Raw genomic sequence first — 17,006 nt, forward strand, 5'->3', positions numbered from 1 at the left:
CATGATTGTTTATTTGGGATACTTTAGTACCACAGTCATTTTATTTGATTTCGAACATGGTTCTAGAGTATAGGCTACCTTTATGAATTGTAAGAGGGCAGAATAAACAGAATAATAACTAATAACAAAATGTTTAACAAAAGTACATGATCTATTTATAAGGATACTTCTTTTTACATATATAGCAATGGTCATGTCATTTAATAATGAAACATCATAATATTTATTTTCCACAGATTAGACTTTGCTTTAAACCTGGATTATACTTCATCGTACTGCTGTGCTGTGCACAAACAATTGCCGATCGTATTGTGTATCTGTTATTTTCAGCACGTGGCACTGTCATATGATGGACTATAAATTAAGCTATTACTCTCCAAACATTTAGTGATCAACCCATGCATGCATCTTGTAATCCGACAATTCCCAACCATATTAAAGCCTTTGACCTGCCCTGTCACACATTCAGTATTTTCGATATGATGACTTGTGTGCCCTTTGATTTGACACGGCACATCTTGTCCTGTAGTATGGCTGGCTTAGTTGTGATCTCAAAGCTCTGAGGTCCAAGGCTGTAATGGAATATGGTCCCTTCACAGCATGACACCTGTCACCACATCTTTCTTGCACCGTGCTTGTTATCCAGAGTGCGACATGGGATATCTCATTGGTGCCGTTGAGTTTGTGGCCTTTCAGTGCCTGTCAGCAGGGACCCCTCTCAGCCTGGTGTCTCTCAGAGGGCACGCGGAGTCTAGGGCGAGGGCATCTCCTCGCCCCTCTGGGGTAACGTGACAGAATGCTATGCGCCAGTACAGTGGAGGTATCGTGTTCTTCTTTATCATCTGAGTGAGATGAGATGCTGGCTTTTGCTCCCAAATTGTTGCCACCGACAATCTGCCATGGAACTGATGAGAGTTCAGTTTGGCCTAGGCATTTATGTACATAGACAGTGTTTGAGGAAGCATCATGCAATCATAGCTTAATTTGTCCTCATGTGACTGGGATTGCTTTCTGGTTGTACAACTCGGCAATGTTGTGTATAACTTCATTATGCATCTCTACCTCTACAGCTTCACTGGCTGTGGCAATTTCTGTCTTCCTGTCCTCCAGAGGGGGCTCTTTCACTGACACGGCACCCAGTGAGGAGGCCCTGCTCCTAACACTGTGCATCCTTTCTCTTGGCAGGGTTGGTTTGCCCAGAACACTCCTCAGCTGTGCCCAAAAGAATGCCTGTTGTTTTTCTTGCTGTGGCCACTCCAGGTAAGTCTTATTATTCAGCATTTTTTTTAGCTTACAGTACTTGTTGGGCAGAGAGTGGGCATCAATAGGCTCCTTTACCACTAGGATGATATCACTGAAAGTCTTGCCCACAGATTTCTGCTGGGCAAAGCAGAGCTCATAGTTGCACCACTCACTGTTCACAAAGTCATGTGTGAGGACAAAGATAACCTGCAGATGGATAGAGGAAGAAAACTTGAGGAATATGTAAACAGACTTTAGTATTTACTTGATTATTTGACCTTGTAGTAAAACTATTTTGTTGAACCGATTTACCACACAAGAACTAAGAACTCTTGAGCCATGCTATTCCTCACTTTTTTTTTTTTCCCTCAATTGTTGTTGGAAATCATATCTAAATCACGCTTCTAAAGTATTCTATTCAGTTTAAAGTTTAAACTATCTGCTCTTACCTTATGACTGTTTTCGATGTTTTCAATGATATTATCGATGATCCACTTTCCCGGCATAAAGTCCCTCTCGTGAATACAGAGACGGTATGGGGTTCTGTTGTTCTCCAGGCAAGGCAACAACTGGTCCCTCACCCAGTCTGCGTCAGAGTGGCTATAGGATATGAAGGCATGGTAAGCGTAGACCTCTGATTGGCCTGCTGCCTTTTCCTTGTAAGCCCTGTATTTGGCCCTGATGATCTGATAAGTGGCTTTGGTATACCATGGAACTTCAAAAATGTAACAAATCAGCATTAGTATCAGGACCACGCCCACCGTGGTAGCAACACAGATTACAATAACAAGCCTGATGTCACAAGCCACACGGCCTGGGAAGTAATTGGAAATGACTGTGTCGCGCAAAGCTTCTGGGTGGTAACACTTATATTTCTCAGGCCAGTCTGTAAGATTGACATTCCCCTTGGACAGTGTGTCCTGGATAAAGGTGTGAAGATCACAGGTGCAGTGGTAAGGGTTGTTCCCTGCCCTCAGCTGAGAGAGTCGAGGCATAAGCTGGAAGGATTGTATACTAACAAGACCAAACGAATTATCATCCAGGGCCAGTACCTGCAAAGAGGGACTTTTCCAAAGAGAAGGAATAAATTTGATCTTGTTTCCTGTCAGCAAAAGTTCTTCAAGTTCAGTGGCTTTCTCAAAGTATCTCATGTTAAGCTCATTGAGATCACAGTGGGAGAGATCTAGGTAACGTACTGTAGTGGGCAGACACAGGAGTCCTTCACTGTCAAATTTGTTGTTGTTAGCAATTACCCGAGTGATGTTTTGCTTCCAGACACAGTCCTGACTCTGTCCAGCAGAACCAAGCATGTTGTGGCTTATATCCATCACTTGCAGCCGTGGGAACATTTCTAACACAGATGACAAGTCTTTCAGACTGGACAGACTGTTGTAGCTTATGATGAAGCTGTGAAGACCTAGCCTTTTGGTCTTGTAATCACATCCTTGGTTGAATAGTATTGTATCCACCAATCGATTATTGGAGACATCCAGATGCTGCACACTTCCCATCTCATCCCAGGCATCACAAGGGACAGAATTGAAGTACACGTATTGAATAGACAGCTCTCTGACTTTGTTGAACCAGGTGAAGCGCCAATCAAATCGTAGCACATCAGGGTTGCTGATATACCTACAAAACAGGAAAACAATCCTCAAAAACTGTAAAAGGTTATATCTTTGCGACTTATTATAATTAGCTGCATATGCATATTCAGCCTCAGCTGCAGAATATGAAAATAAAGATTGTAATGAATTCCATTTCTAAAAACGGCATATCAGTTTTGAAAAAGAAAATTCTCACATGCATTGCATCATTCCATATCTTTAAAGCCTGGCTCCTTAGCGGACTGGTAACGTACTGTACGCGCCTTCGGATCCAGGGATCCCGGGTTTGCCCCGCCCCGGCCGACGCTACAATAGCACATGCAGAGCCAATGCCAATGCATTGCATGAGAGCTTCAGGCAAGGGTCTGTTCTGGAGTCTAGGCTAAAGACTAAGGAGTTACGGGAGTATTTGCTGTTAGGGCCTTGGCAATCTGGGAACCCATTGGCAAAAAAAAAAGGGAAAACGCGCGATCGCGTATAGAGTCCGGATGTTGGCCCGTTCACTCGCCTGAAGCCCTCCTCTTCCTGTGGTGCGTCTGTTTTCATTCCTACTAACAAACTCTACACGTAGTAATGGTAGCTGCCGACTGATACAGCTGCGGAGCTCTGAATCTGTTTTGAGAGATTAGGGCCTGGGTAATCCAGTGCAGGGCTAACACACAGTAACAAGTGTGGATCTGGGTAGTACTAGTGCTTTGGGCCTTGGGAATCACCACTTGCCTGAGGAAATTAGGCTACTTAAGTTAGTATCATCTTTTAAATCACTCCATAAAACATACAGTACTTTTGCAACAGCTCATTTTGAATCCTCATTTACTATATAGCTTTGTTATCTTTATGGTTTTAATTACTTGCAATTCGCTCTTTTATGGCTATTGTGTAAATGATGGATATCTCAATTTGGAATGGTACTTTCATTTCCTCCATTTTAAAATGGTGCGCAATGCATAGAAGACATAAAATAGATGGCTCTTACCAAAGATCTAGCTTGTCCAGTGCTAGGTCTGTTATACTTGAATCTGCTCCATCATCAACAAAGGTGGGCGAACGAGCAAAGTCAATATACTGCAGTCTTAGCCTCTTGATAGGAGTTACTTGTAAGTTCAGCAAAGCCATCCTCAGGAGATTCTCATTGAATTTACCCCTGTGAAAGATGAGCTGATATGCTGTAATATATTGTAGACCCTGGAAAATGTCTTCATCTCCCTTGTAGTACATGAACTCAAAGAGGTTCCGAAACTGAATGACACTGAAGGTCTTGTTGGCAAGGTCATGAAGCATCAAAGGGAGAGTGTAAGGCCTTTGATCTATCGCCATATCAAAACCCATCTGGCTTGTATGGATAACCTCCAAACTCCCAGCTTCATAGTAGCTCAGATTGGATGAGCATTTAATAGCAAAACCATGCAACTTTATGTTCCTCAAGGGCTGGAAGTCGCCTTTCTTTAAACCCATTACGAGAGGGCCGCCCATGGAGAGCACTTTGAGCTTGATAAATTTGGAGAAGCCATCAGCCAAAGTAGCATGTTTATAAATGTTGTTTGACATGTAGAGCTCCCTCAGGTTCAACAGGGGCTTCAGAGCTGTGGCAGGAATTTCCTGCAGGGAATTGTTAAAGATGTTAAGATACTCCAGTAGTGGATTGTACTTAAACGCATTGTCATCAATACGGGAAATGTTATTGAACTCCAAATGAAGTACACAGAGGTGAGGGAGGTGAAGGAAGTCATTGGCTCGGACAGCTTGAAGATGGTTGTAGGAGAGATTGATCTCTTCCAGCGTGGAAGGAAACTGTCTCCATGGAACATGGTCAAGTTGTTTTCCAAGGCAGTCTGCAGAGCGGCCAAAGTTGTAGATTTGACAGGGTCCCATTGGGCTGGGAGAGGATTCTGCTGCTGCTGCTGATGATGATGGGATTGCTGGTGGAGAGGCGAGAGCTCGAAGCATTAGAGTGCTGAAGCCCATCAAATAGAATACCATCATAATGGAACTGTAAGGAAACAAGACAGAGTGAAATTAAGTTTTGCCTTATCTTTATAGTTCTCTGCTTGAAGCCATACTTGAACGTTGTTACTGAAACGTTCTTCCAGTGTGGTAACGACAAATAAAATCACAGTGAAGTGATCTCTAATATCTTATACCACAGTAGCACCAAAGAATGGACTGACAATTCCATAATAATAATAATAATAATGATAATGATAACAACACAACTAAAACATATCAACATGGCTGAAGCAAAAAGGGGAGCTAAAAACTGATTTTTTTTTAAATTGATGAGTTACATACTGTAGTAAAATCCAGTGTGTGAATTTACTGTAATTCTGAATGTGTTAGATTAACTCTTCAGTCCAAAATTTGGAGCAGCAGTTCTCTTCTTTTTGTGGACGACCCTTAAACACTGAGGATTTTACAGTAAATTCTGCTTTGTAATCTACTTACCCTCTCAAGACTGCGTCAACTGCTCAAGAATTTCAATGAAAGTCTGCTACCCTCCTAACTGAGCTTCTATTTATGTTACCAGGTCAAAACTACCGGTGCTCACATGGACAATATGTCACCTTTTATAACCATGCTGATCAAACTCCAGTAGACTTGTATCCAGTCCAGACAAGAGTTGAGTAAATATTTACATCTTGGCGGATATGTGCCGTGAAGACATATACAGCTGTTTCCGTGTGTATCCTCATGGATCATTATATTTAATGACTGTATGACATGTAAAACTGTAATGATGTGTGCAGGAACTACATGTGTTACCTATTAGGGTGATAATGATTAATCATCTAGAAAAGTGCTTCCCCGAGTGCAGATTTCCGCCAGGCCTGGTTGCCTACCCAGGGCTGTGTCAGTCGTGGGTTGCAGCTGTCAGGACATGAGGAAGCTGTGGGGAGAAAATAGAGTTTGTACGACAGATGGTGCAACTGTTTGTTTTTGTGATGCCCCTTATGGACTGAAAGTGGTTTTGGAGGTGCAATCTATGGAGGACCCTTACCATGCAATGACAATTTGAGAATGATTGGATGTTGCGTGCATGTCATGATATGGCTTTGTTTGTAAGAAATAGGCCCCGCCCACACATTTGTGAAGGCAATTACAGGAAAACCGTCTGCAGTTATCTAATGACAAGTTTCCCCATAATATTCCATGAACCATTACTTTTAACCTCTGTACTGTATATGCAGAATTGGCTATAAATGTATCCTCCTTCCTGGTTATATAAAAAAAACACAACAGTGATGCCACTTAAAAGGAGGAAAAATAAGATAATGATTCAGCCATATAATATAATCAGGCAAACAATAGACAGGCGTTCCTGGAAGCTAACAATAGATAAGATAGACATTCATAATATTGCCTCATATGAAGCTCAATATTGTAGAATGATGTTGCAATATTGTTTTCTAATCATACATATTTGAACATGAATACAATTATTTTCAAGACCTTTAAGTTTATTTTAAGGTGTACAGTACAGGCAGGAGTAACCTAAGCAAAGAGTCATGAATGAGTAGTTATTAATGAATTACTAGAGTTATTAATTAATTAGACACTTGAACAGGACACAATTCAGTAGTTGTTGTGAAGTCAAAACTGTGACTTTTCCATTACATCTGATTAGCTAAAACTAAAGTAGCCATGATTCTAACCATGTCTATTTTTAACCTATTATGTATGCAGAACCCTTTTGAGTTCATGAACTGAGTTGTTTAGTCATTAACCACAGTATATATTGACCTTCTGCATCTTGATCTAAATTGGAGAGAGATTAACAGATGAGTCACAGTTAATAAATGTGAAGTATGTTTAAACATTAAACTATTTCCTTCCAGTCTATGCAGCTTATTGGAAGTCTTTATCTACAACAGAGGAATGTGTGCACTCACTCACTCACTGCCTGAGGCATTTTGTGGTAAACATGAATCTACCCTAGCTTCAAGTCCCTCATGTACAATACATTATAGGCATTATACACATGCTCTATACATTGACTATTTTTGTGTCAGCTTTGTCCTTAACTCAACTGTATAACCTGCTGGTGCCTGCTAAACAATTGAAGCCCCGGGAGTAAATGAACTGGGAATGCATTCAAAGGTAGCTTACAATGATTACATTACATTACATTACAGTCATTTAGCAGACGCTTTTATCCAAACGCGACTTACAATAAGTGCATTCAACATAGGTAGGGAACGAAACTACTAATCACCAGAGGTCTTAAGTGCATTTCCTGTAAAAACAAGTAACCAAGAGTATACCTAGCGCTAAGGTAAAAGTGCAATATATCAGCTATCTACTTCCATAAACACATGAGATAAAATAGCCAAATCAAATGAGCACGAGCTAATAGATCCAATACAACAATACAACAATAGTTCCTACAACTAGTTAACAACAAGTAGGCCAGGCAAAGAGGAAGGGTAGTGTTTCCTGAAGAGGTGGGTTTTCAGCCTGCGGCGAAAGATGGGCAGTGACTCTGCTGTCCTGACATCAGTGGGAAGTTCATTCCACCACTGTGGGGCCAGAACAGAAAAAAGTTGTGACCGTGTCGATCGACCAGAAGGACCGTTGAGTGGGGAGGGAGTCAGTCGCCCCGAGGTGGCAGACCGGAGTGGTCGGGCAGGGGTGTGGGCATTGACCAAAACCCGGAGGTAAGAAGGAGCTGTTCCTTTCACTGCCCTATAGGCTAGCACCAGGGTTTTAAACTGAATGCGAGCCGCTACGGGGAGCCAGTGCAGAGAACGGAGAAGGATAGTTGTGAGAGAGAACTTGGGGCGGTTGAACACCAGACGAGCCGCAGCTTTCTGAACAAGCTCCAGAGGTCTGATGGCAGATGCCGGAGCACCAGCCAGGAGGGAGTTGCAGTAGTCCAGGCGGGAGATGACCAGAGCCTGGATGAGCACCTGGGCTGCCTTCTCCGTGAGGAAGGGGCGAATTCTCCTGATGTTGTAGAGGAGGAATCTGCAGGACCGTGTCACTGATGCGATGTTAGCCGAGAACGACAGTTGATCGTCCAGGGTCACACCCAGATTCTTCGCAGTCCGAGTTGACGTCACCACAGCGTTCTCAATGGTGATGGCCATGTCTCGGTGAGGACAGCCCTTCCCTGGGATGAACATCAGCTCGGTCTTGTCCAGGTTGAGCTTCAGGTGGTTTGTCGACATCCACTCCGAGATGTCAGCCAGACAAGCAGCAATGCGTGCCTCCACTTGTGTGTCAGAGGGGGGGAATGAGAGGATCAGCTGGGTGTCATCGGCATAGCAGTGGTAGGAAAAGCCATGGGAGCGGATGACAGCACCAAGAGATGTAGTGTAGAGAGAGAAGAGAAGAGGACCCAGAACCGAGCCTTGGGGAACCCCAGTAGTGAGCCTGTGTGGTTCTGACACAGACCCTCCCAGCATCACCTGGTAGGAGCGACCCGTCAGGTAGGATGCAAACAGGGAGAGTGCAGAGCCTGAGACACCCATCCCCATAGTTTACAAAATGTTTCAATAGATTAAACTTAGCAGCTAACAATGACTTTTAGGCATCACAAGTAAAGCCATGTGAAAACACACAGAACTGACCATTGTCAGCTGAACCTCACTTAAAGGGTAAGACCACTTTGGTAGAGGTTTGGGTTGTGTAGTTACCTTGCCATGATGTAACTCGAAAGTTGGGCAAGAAAAAAAAAATGCTCCATTGATTAGAAATTGATAATTCAAAATACGCTCCTCATTGACTTACATTGTACGGTAAAACAGCTCTCAAAGTCACTATTTTAGCACGTAAACGAACGCAAACAAAATTGATTCAGACAATATAGAACATCACCAAACCCAGTACTGTTTTTTTTTTAATAAAAATGTCAACTTCCTGTTGATTTTGCCATTTTTAATAAGTAGAAAACCTGGACTGGATCCGCGGATCCGGATCCAGATCTTGAAATAGTAAAATCAACAGGAAGTTCACAGTACTGGGTTTGGTGATGCTCTATATTGTCTGAATCAGCTTTGTTTGTGTTCATTTATGTACTAAAAGAGTGACTTTGAGAGCTGTTTTACCATACAATGTAAGTCAATGAGGAGCATATTTTTGAATTATCAATTTCTAATCAATGGAGCAATTATTTTTGATTTCTTGCCCACCTTTGGAGTTACATCATGGCAAGGTAACTACACAACCCAAACCTCTACCAAAGTGGTCTTACCCTTTAAGGAAGTGATGGCATCTTGTTCATCACCTGACCAAATTCAATATGTCCTGACAAAGAGTCAGTAGCCTACTGTAACAGGAAATGGTGTCGTTTGACAGTAAACTCATTCTCAATAGGGTTGTCCGATATTGGCTTTTTTACCGATAACCGATATACCGATATTGTCCAACTCTTAATTACCGATACCGATATCAACCGATACCGATATATGCGGGGATTATTGTGATTAGGATAAGCTCAAATTTCATATCACACACACCATATACAGTAAGAACTCCTGTAACTTATTTATAAAGCAAAAAAAAAAAAAAAAAAAAAAAAAAAAAAAAAAAACGATACCGATATTTTCCCGATATCAATTTTTATGCTAATATCGGCCGATAATATCGGGAGGCCGATAATATCGGACATCCCTAATTCTCAACTAATTTGACCTGCGTAATATACACACCCACCCCTGGTTTGCTGTGGTGGCTACGCCACAGCACTATCTATTGTACACCAGTTGGTAGTGACAGGGACAACTTTGGAAGCATATGTAACAGAACTCTAAAATTGGTTTAGATTTTATATGCTATTCAATTCTTGAGTCTTGAGGTTCATACATGAGGATAAATGCATTATACTGTACTGCCTCGAAAAAATGCCCTACCAACAGCCATTAAACATCTCGATTCCCCATCCACATTTAAAACTGATCTAAAAACATGCCTCAAATTATTGTTGGACTTAGGGTTAGTCTAATTCTATCCCCTACCAGCTTTACCTCAGAGAGCCGAACAACGCACTCCCTCAGCAGCTCCATGAAGGAGCCCTGTAGGAGTGGCATCCTCTGCCCCCCGCCCCCACCCCTCTTTTTTCTATAAATATATACTGTATTTTGCTGCTAATGGTGTTGCTACTGATATGTAATATATTGTATTATGTCTTGTTTTCTGAATTGAGTACAATGGACCACAATGGAAACAAGCCCCCCTGGTCTTTTTGTGTTATCCTCCCAGTGAGCCATAGTCGGCTATTAGACGTCTGTCTAAAACCGGGTTATAGCTGGTCTATACAGTGAAAGTTTTCTCAACGTCTAGCCTTACCCTAACCTTTAAGCGTCTATATATAGACAGTTGAAATGACGTTGTTTCAATGTCTAGGCTTAGCCTAGACGTTGAAAAAACATTCACTGTTAGACCAGTTATAACCCGGTTTTAGCCTAGCTGTTTAGACAGATTTTAGATGTCTAATAGCCCGAAAAATACTCAGTGGTTTAGCATAGCTTTTTTTTTACTGTACTGCCATACTGTTAATCAAACATGTTAATAAGATAATGGGTATGCCACCTTCTGAAAACTGGAACTGCAGTTGTGCACAGAGCCGATTGGGGGACAGCGTCAATCACATAGTGACATGTTGCAATTATGAGCTGGGCTTTCATTGTATGATGTATGATTCATGCATGATTAGATATCATCAGCTGTCCAAACTCTATGCGTCATTCTGTGACGTGAATTTGCAGGTGCTTTGACTTGTTGTCCCTGAAAGAGAATGACTTAATCATTGATTACACTGGTATCTCTCTTTAATGTCCTGTGGTTGGCGTCATGCAGGGATTTTCAGTGCTTCATTGTTACCTATGTTATTTACCCAACAGTCAATAATACAGTAGTTGTTTGTAGGCAGCATTTTTCATTGACGTCTGTTGGCAGTCCTCTTGGTTTTGCCCACCAAATGCATTCACAATAGTGTGACAACAGACTTGTCACCTAACTAATGTGATTTGCATTGTGTGTTCACTGATGTGTTAGACAAATACAGCAGCAAGTCTATCATTTTCTGGACATTTTGACACCAGGTCATGCTGTCAGTCTAATGTAAGATTTCCACCAATATTTGTTTATGACATTTGTATCTATGTTGTAAACATAATAACACATAATAAAAAAAAGGTAAATCACAAAAAGAGAATACACAAAACAATTCCTCTTGCTCACATCCAGCTGTGTGCAACTATCAACTGTACCCAAAGTTTTGCAAGCTACCAATTACCTCACACTTGAAGTTAAGTTAACGACATGAACCACATGAACCATAGCATCCCTATTCTGAGAATGTCATCGACGAAAATAGGCGAACATAGAAAATAGAATATTGACAAGCTTATCAACAAACTGTTAATAATCTATTTTCAAATAGGCTTCACGTTATTCTGGTCTCAGTTAGGACTCTGTCTCAAATACAGCACTTGCCTCTAGTTTGGATCAAGTAACATGTGATAGTGGAGAGACCCCTTTTGGGTCAATCTTTACACTCTCAGAGTAAAAAAAAACACTCAGATCTTACTGTGTTCCCCAAACTATTCCCATTCAATGATTTTTCCTATAATCATATTATGTCACCAGATGCTACAGTAGATCAGAGATTTGATTCCTGCATCAGCCAAAGGTACCTGTTGTAGCAGCATCCTTGTCCCATACACAGCCCTGCTCTCTTACTGTAAAACTCTGCCTATACCTAAGTTGAATGAATAGTGCTACGGCTGACTGTTAATCAAAGATGACAAATTGTTCTACTATTAACAGTCCTTGAGGTACGTGTACCTCCAAAAGTCAGTGTTTTACTATTAAACATACTATTTTAACACAAACATGGTAACGTGTTGATTATTTATGGCACACAGCATCAGCTACATACAGTAATACTATAAAAAAGGCTACATAGGGAAACAATAAGTAACTCCTCAGAACTTACCTAAAGCTTCTGTGATGAGAGATGTAACCTTTTCACAACACACTTTCACATACACACACTGTGAGAAGTGACTCAGCATTAGATGGGCTGCCAAATGCAGCTGTCATACTTTGTTATTTTCCTCCAATCAGTGTGCGCGTGCGTGCGTGCTCGTGTGTGTGTGTGTGTGTGTGTGTGTGTGTGATTCACTGTAAAAGCCAGACTAGAAGTCCTTCCCACCAGACTCAATCTTTCCATCTGGTCTCCCACCACCCAGGTCCCGTGCACCACACCACAGAACAGATCACTGAAACACTGTCACACATCTTGAATGGCGTTTATGCATACAAAGGGATGTACATAGCATGCCAAAATATCATGTATCCTCAGTGAGAATGTACATTCATTCCCGTGACATTCCATCCATGTTTCATCTCTGTGATAACCCTTACATCTTTACATCTTTGACAGCTAATACCCACATGTTGTTGTGGTTGATGAAGAGTCCAGACAAGTGTCTGTATTAGAGATAGCCTGCACTTTTGACCCTAGCCTAGAGGAAGCTTTTATGACCAAGGTCATCGAATACTTCTCTGTGTGCTGCTTCATTCAATATCTGTTCACTTCCTGCAGGTGTAATGTAGGTAATCAGAGTGTTGGAAAAAAAGTAAAATATAGGAATTAAGGAACTACACTTAAAAAAAAGCCACAAATGTGCTTATTATAAGCAGACGTGTGTGTGTGTGTGTGTGTGTGTGTGTGTGTGTGTGTGTGTGTGTGTGTGTGTGTGTGTGTGTGTGTGTGTGGCAGCCGCCACATATGGCGGAGACGCTGTTACTTATACCCATAGAGTACTGAGTGACATGCTTATTGTATCATGAAGACGTATTCCATGATTTTGTGATGTAATCTTACTGCACATTTAATATTTGTGTCCTTGTATACTCTCCTTTGTGTGGACATGTGCGTGCGAGGAACCTGAGTGGTTTCCCACCACTCAGTTTCCTCATTGCCAGCACCACACCACAGAACAGATCACTGAAACACTGTCACACATCCTGAATGGCTGTTATGCATACAAAGGGATGTACATAGCACGCCATGATAGAATAGTGGAACTCATAGCAAAGGACATATCAAAAAATCATGCACCCTCAGTGAGAATGTACAAACATTCCCGTGTCATTTCATCCATGTTTCATCTCTGTGATAACCCAGACATATTTACATCTTTGACAGCTAATACACCAGATGTTGTTGTGGTTGATGAGGAGTCCAGAGAGGTGTTTGTATTAGAGCCTGCACCTTTGACCCTTGCCTAGAGGAAGCCTTTATGACCAAGGTCATTAAATACCAACCACTTCTACATACCATCTCAGAGCTGGGCTATTAGGTGCAGACTATTTGTTTTTATATTTGGCAGCCTAGGAGGACATACCCACAGACTGGTTGTTAGAGGGTTCCAACAACTTGGGATGCCCAAAACGGAGGCAAAAAGGCTGGCATAGTATTGTTCTATTTCTGCTATAATTGGCAGCCGCCACATATGGCGGAGACGCTGTTACTTATACCCATAGAGTACTGAGTGACATGCTTATTGTATCATGAAGACGTATTCCATGATTTTGTGATGTAATCTTACTGCACCTTTAACATTTGTGTCCTTGTATACTCTACTTTGTGTGGTCATAAATAAATGGTTAAAATGTGTGTGCGTGTGCGTGTGTGTGTGTGTGTGTGTGTGTGTGTGTGTGTGTGTGTGTGTGTGCGCGCGCGTGCGTGCGTGCGTGTGTGTGTGTGTGTCGGTCTCTCTGTTAGCAACTGCTCAGGAATGCAGGGGGAGTTTCTTGCTGGGAAAGGCAGCAAGAAATACAATATCTCCTCGCTTGAACTTAACTTCAGGTATGTATTAGTGGAACCGTTTTAACTAAACTTTCCACTGCTTGGTACCAGCTTGACTCGAGTCAACTCTTCTAGCTTATGGTAGCCTACCACATAGCACTGCAGATAATGTAAGTAAAGAGTTAAAGAAGGTGGTGGCTTTTTTGGAAACAATCTTTATTTCACCTACAGTCCAACAACAGTTTCTGATAACCTTTTCGGTTAGAAATAGCCAAATGGGCCATGCAGTTGCTCAATATAGATTAATTTCACATTTACAACAGCTAGTTAAGTATATTAATGATGACATGAACCCTAGCATCCCTGTTCTAGCATCTACCGCCCTATGAACTGAGATCCTCTACAACATTTATTTCTTTAAGAGGAAGGTGCAACTCCTTGCAGATGAGCGAGTGATGAAGGTATCTGGCTATGACATCCAGTTCCAGTTTCTCCTTTGCCACATGCTTGTGGCAGTGTAACAGAGCAAGGTGATTGAGTCTTGCTTGCCCCATTGTGGATCACAGATCAGTCACCGCAGCCCTGAAAATTACCTTTCTGTGCTGCATGATGTTACAGTTATAGTCAGCACTTGTTTCACCAGTCTTGTGAGCTCTGGGCAAATAGCTCTGGAGCTCTCTCCCTTATCACCTTTCAAGAACTCAACTAGCAGTAGTGCTTCCTCAAAATGGTTGGCATCCTTCACGAAGAGACGTCATGTCTCCTCTGAGTCTGTCCACCATCTCTCTCTCTTCTCTTCAAAGTGCAACTGGTGGTCTTGGAGTGCAGCATTGACCGTTTCCATGTGCGAGAAAAAATTCACCATGAGTTCAAAGAGAAAAAGGTGCTAAACTTCTGTAGGTACAAAAGCAGACCACTGGCTTTACATCCTGTGTCACCTGATTGATTGATTGATTGATTGATTGAATAAGCACATGAAAGTAGTAGTACATTTCAATACAAGGTCAGCTAATAGGATTTAAAACCCAAGAAAGCCTATGGCTTGTTTCCATTGGGGTCCTTTGTACTCAATTCATAGAGACATTTAATGACAGATATACACTGCTATGCAAAACATCATAAAAACGTTTTAAAAAAATGTACAGCAAACAGTTCGAGGGGGGGGGCGGGGTAGGCTTCCCTTTTACAGGGGCTAGTTTCGAATTGCAGCCCCCCGTAGGTACTCTTTTAGGGCGGTTTTGAAGGAGAGTAAGGTTTTACACTTCTTTTATGGTTTTTGGTAGAGCATTCCACATTTTTGTGGCATTGCAGGAAAACAAATTCAACCTCTTGATTGTGCCAAAGCTGGGTTGGGCTTGATCAGCGGAGTTTCCTCTGGTGTTGTGACTGTGGACTTCATTGACATTTTTGAAGTACTTTGCCAGGTATATGAGTTGTAGGTGTAAGGCCAAGAAGTAGCCTTACCAGTTTGTTTTGGGATGTATGGAGCCTTGTTTTAAGGCCTTTGTGGTGTTGTGGTACCATGAGGAGCATGCATAGTTGAAGGGCTTCTGTTAGAGTCCTCAAAGTATTCTTACTGACCAGAGAGGAAATCTTATACACAAAACTTGTTCTTTGGTTTACTTTTTTGATTACTCTTGTTGCCATTTTATCACTGGAAATGTTAGCCTCTATAATGGAACCTAGGTAGGTGATTTCCTCTTTTCTTGTGATAACATTGTCACCCACTTTGATTGTGAAAGGCAGACGGCTTTGGTTACCCAAAGAGACCACTGTAGGTTAGTTAGATTTTGCAACACAAACAGATGCAAACGCAATGTTACAGTACCTCTTTGTTGGTGGCTTGTTGTCTTGTGAAACTGTCTTGTGATAAGCATGACAGGCATGCGTGCATCATCAAACCCAGAACAATAAACTGCAAATGAACAGGGTGGGACTGTTGATTGACATTTGGACTATTGTGAGTTTCTAATCCCTGACTAATCCCTGACTTTTCAGTTACAGATGTTACTACTACCTTAAAGGAATACCCAAAACAATTCTTATGTTCTCTCAATTACTCACCCCATGAAGCCTTGAATACATGTTTTTGTTTTTGTCGCTTTCCTGAGCCAATAATCCAATATTTGACTAACTGAAGGTAATAGGATACCAATCTTAGCAAGAGCAATTCTATATTTAAAACAGTGAGAGTTGTTTTGGTGTTTTTATTATTCTTTTATATAGTTTTGAGTCGGCCTATATTGGGATTATTGGCTCAGGAATGCGACAAAAACTAAAACATCTTCATGTATTCAAGCTTCGTGGAGGGTGAGTAATTGATAGAAAATAAGCAATTTTTTGGGTGAAGTGTTCCTTTAAAAATAATAATGGTTAACCAATTAATACAAAATATAATAAATTGGGTCTGGTAAAAGCAGTAGAAGTAGCTTTAGTACTTACAGTAGCCTACAGTGTCCTATCCTCCAGCTCACTGTAAATAACTTGGAGTGTTGACCAGTAGATGGTGCTAGACCTTCATTGGCCTCATATCATGCCCAGGCCATGTATCAACCATTTTGTGATATGTGTAGGCCTGTTTATAAACAGTACAGTTGATTTTGTAGGCCCACATGCAGCCTTGTTCTTTACAGTATTTTCTAGTTTTAGCTGTACTTTGTTTATGCACTCATTGTTAAAAAATAACATTTTATCATATGGGTTGTCATCAAGCAGCTGCTACTCTTTCTATTTTGTCTACTGTCAATCAGTGGTGGGAAGTAACTAATTACATTTACTCAAGTACTGTACTTAAGTAATTTTTTTAGGTACTTTTACTTTACTTGAGTACTTCCAATGTTCAATACTTTTACTTCTACTCCACTACATCTCAGAGACAAATATTGTACTTTTACTCCACTACAATTATTTGAAATCTTTAGTTACTAGTTACTTTGTAGATTTTGATTATTATTACAAAACATACATTAACCACTTCAGCCCTATCATACATTTCGGCCATTTGAAAATAGCCGATCTACAAGCTTGTAGATCTGCTATTTTCAAGATTTTTATACATTTGAAAACTTGAAATGGGACATTCTGCATAATTAGTACTTTTACTTTTGGTACTTTAAGTACATTTTGATACCAATACTTTTGTACTTTTACTCAAGTGAATTTTGAATTCCGTACTTTTACTTGTAACAGAGTGTCTACATTGCAGTATTGATACTTTTACTTAAAACATGGTGTACTTTTTCCACCACTGCTGTCAATATTGTAAATCAGTTTGAGCTACAGTACATTAGATTTACAGAGGGGTCGCTGACAGCTTAAAGTAGTACATACATCTATCTCAGACAAATGAAATGCTCAAGGTGTATACATCATTTGAATACTTTATTAATTTTCACTGCACA

The 17,006-nt window shown here is 41.1% G+C and overlaps 1 protein-coding gene across 3 annotated transcripts; it reads right to left on the minus strand.

The window, feature by feature from the left end:
- tlr18 (toll-like receptor 18) lies at positions 1–11,834 on the minus strand. Of its 3 annotated transcripts, none has more exons than XM_084052098.1 (5): positions 11,785–11,834; positions 5,610–5,733; positions 3,826–4,839; positions 1,692–2,874; positions 1–1,449 (listed from the first exon to the last, which is right to left on the minus strand). In XM_084052098.1, exons 2-5 carry the CDS (start codon positions 5,633–5,635, stop codon positions 991–993), a joined length of 2,682 nt encoding a protein of 893 aa, XP_083908224.1. In that variant the 5' UTR covers positions 5,636–5,733; positions 11,785–11,834; the 3' UTR covers positions 1–990. The 3 variants fall into 3 exon arrangements, with proteins under 3 accessions (XP_083908224.1, XP_083908225.1, XP_083908226.1); XM_084052099.1 differs by lacking the exon at positions 11,785–11,834 and adding an exon at positions 10,377–10,562; XM_084052100.1 differs by lacking the exon at positions 11,785–11,834 and having other exon boundaries at positions 5,610–5,751.
- Positions 11,835–17,006: the final 5,172 nt, after the last annotated feature.

This window comes from Gymnoscopelus microlampas (genome assembly GCF_963454915.1).
Source record: "Gymnoscopelus microlampas genome assembly, chromosome: 3".
Classification (NCBI taxonomy): domain Eukaryota; kingdom Metazoa; phylum Chordata; class Actinopteri; order Myctophiformes; family Myctophidae; genus Gymnoscopelus; species Gymnoscopelus microlampas.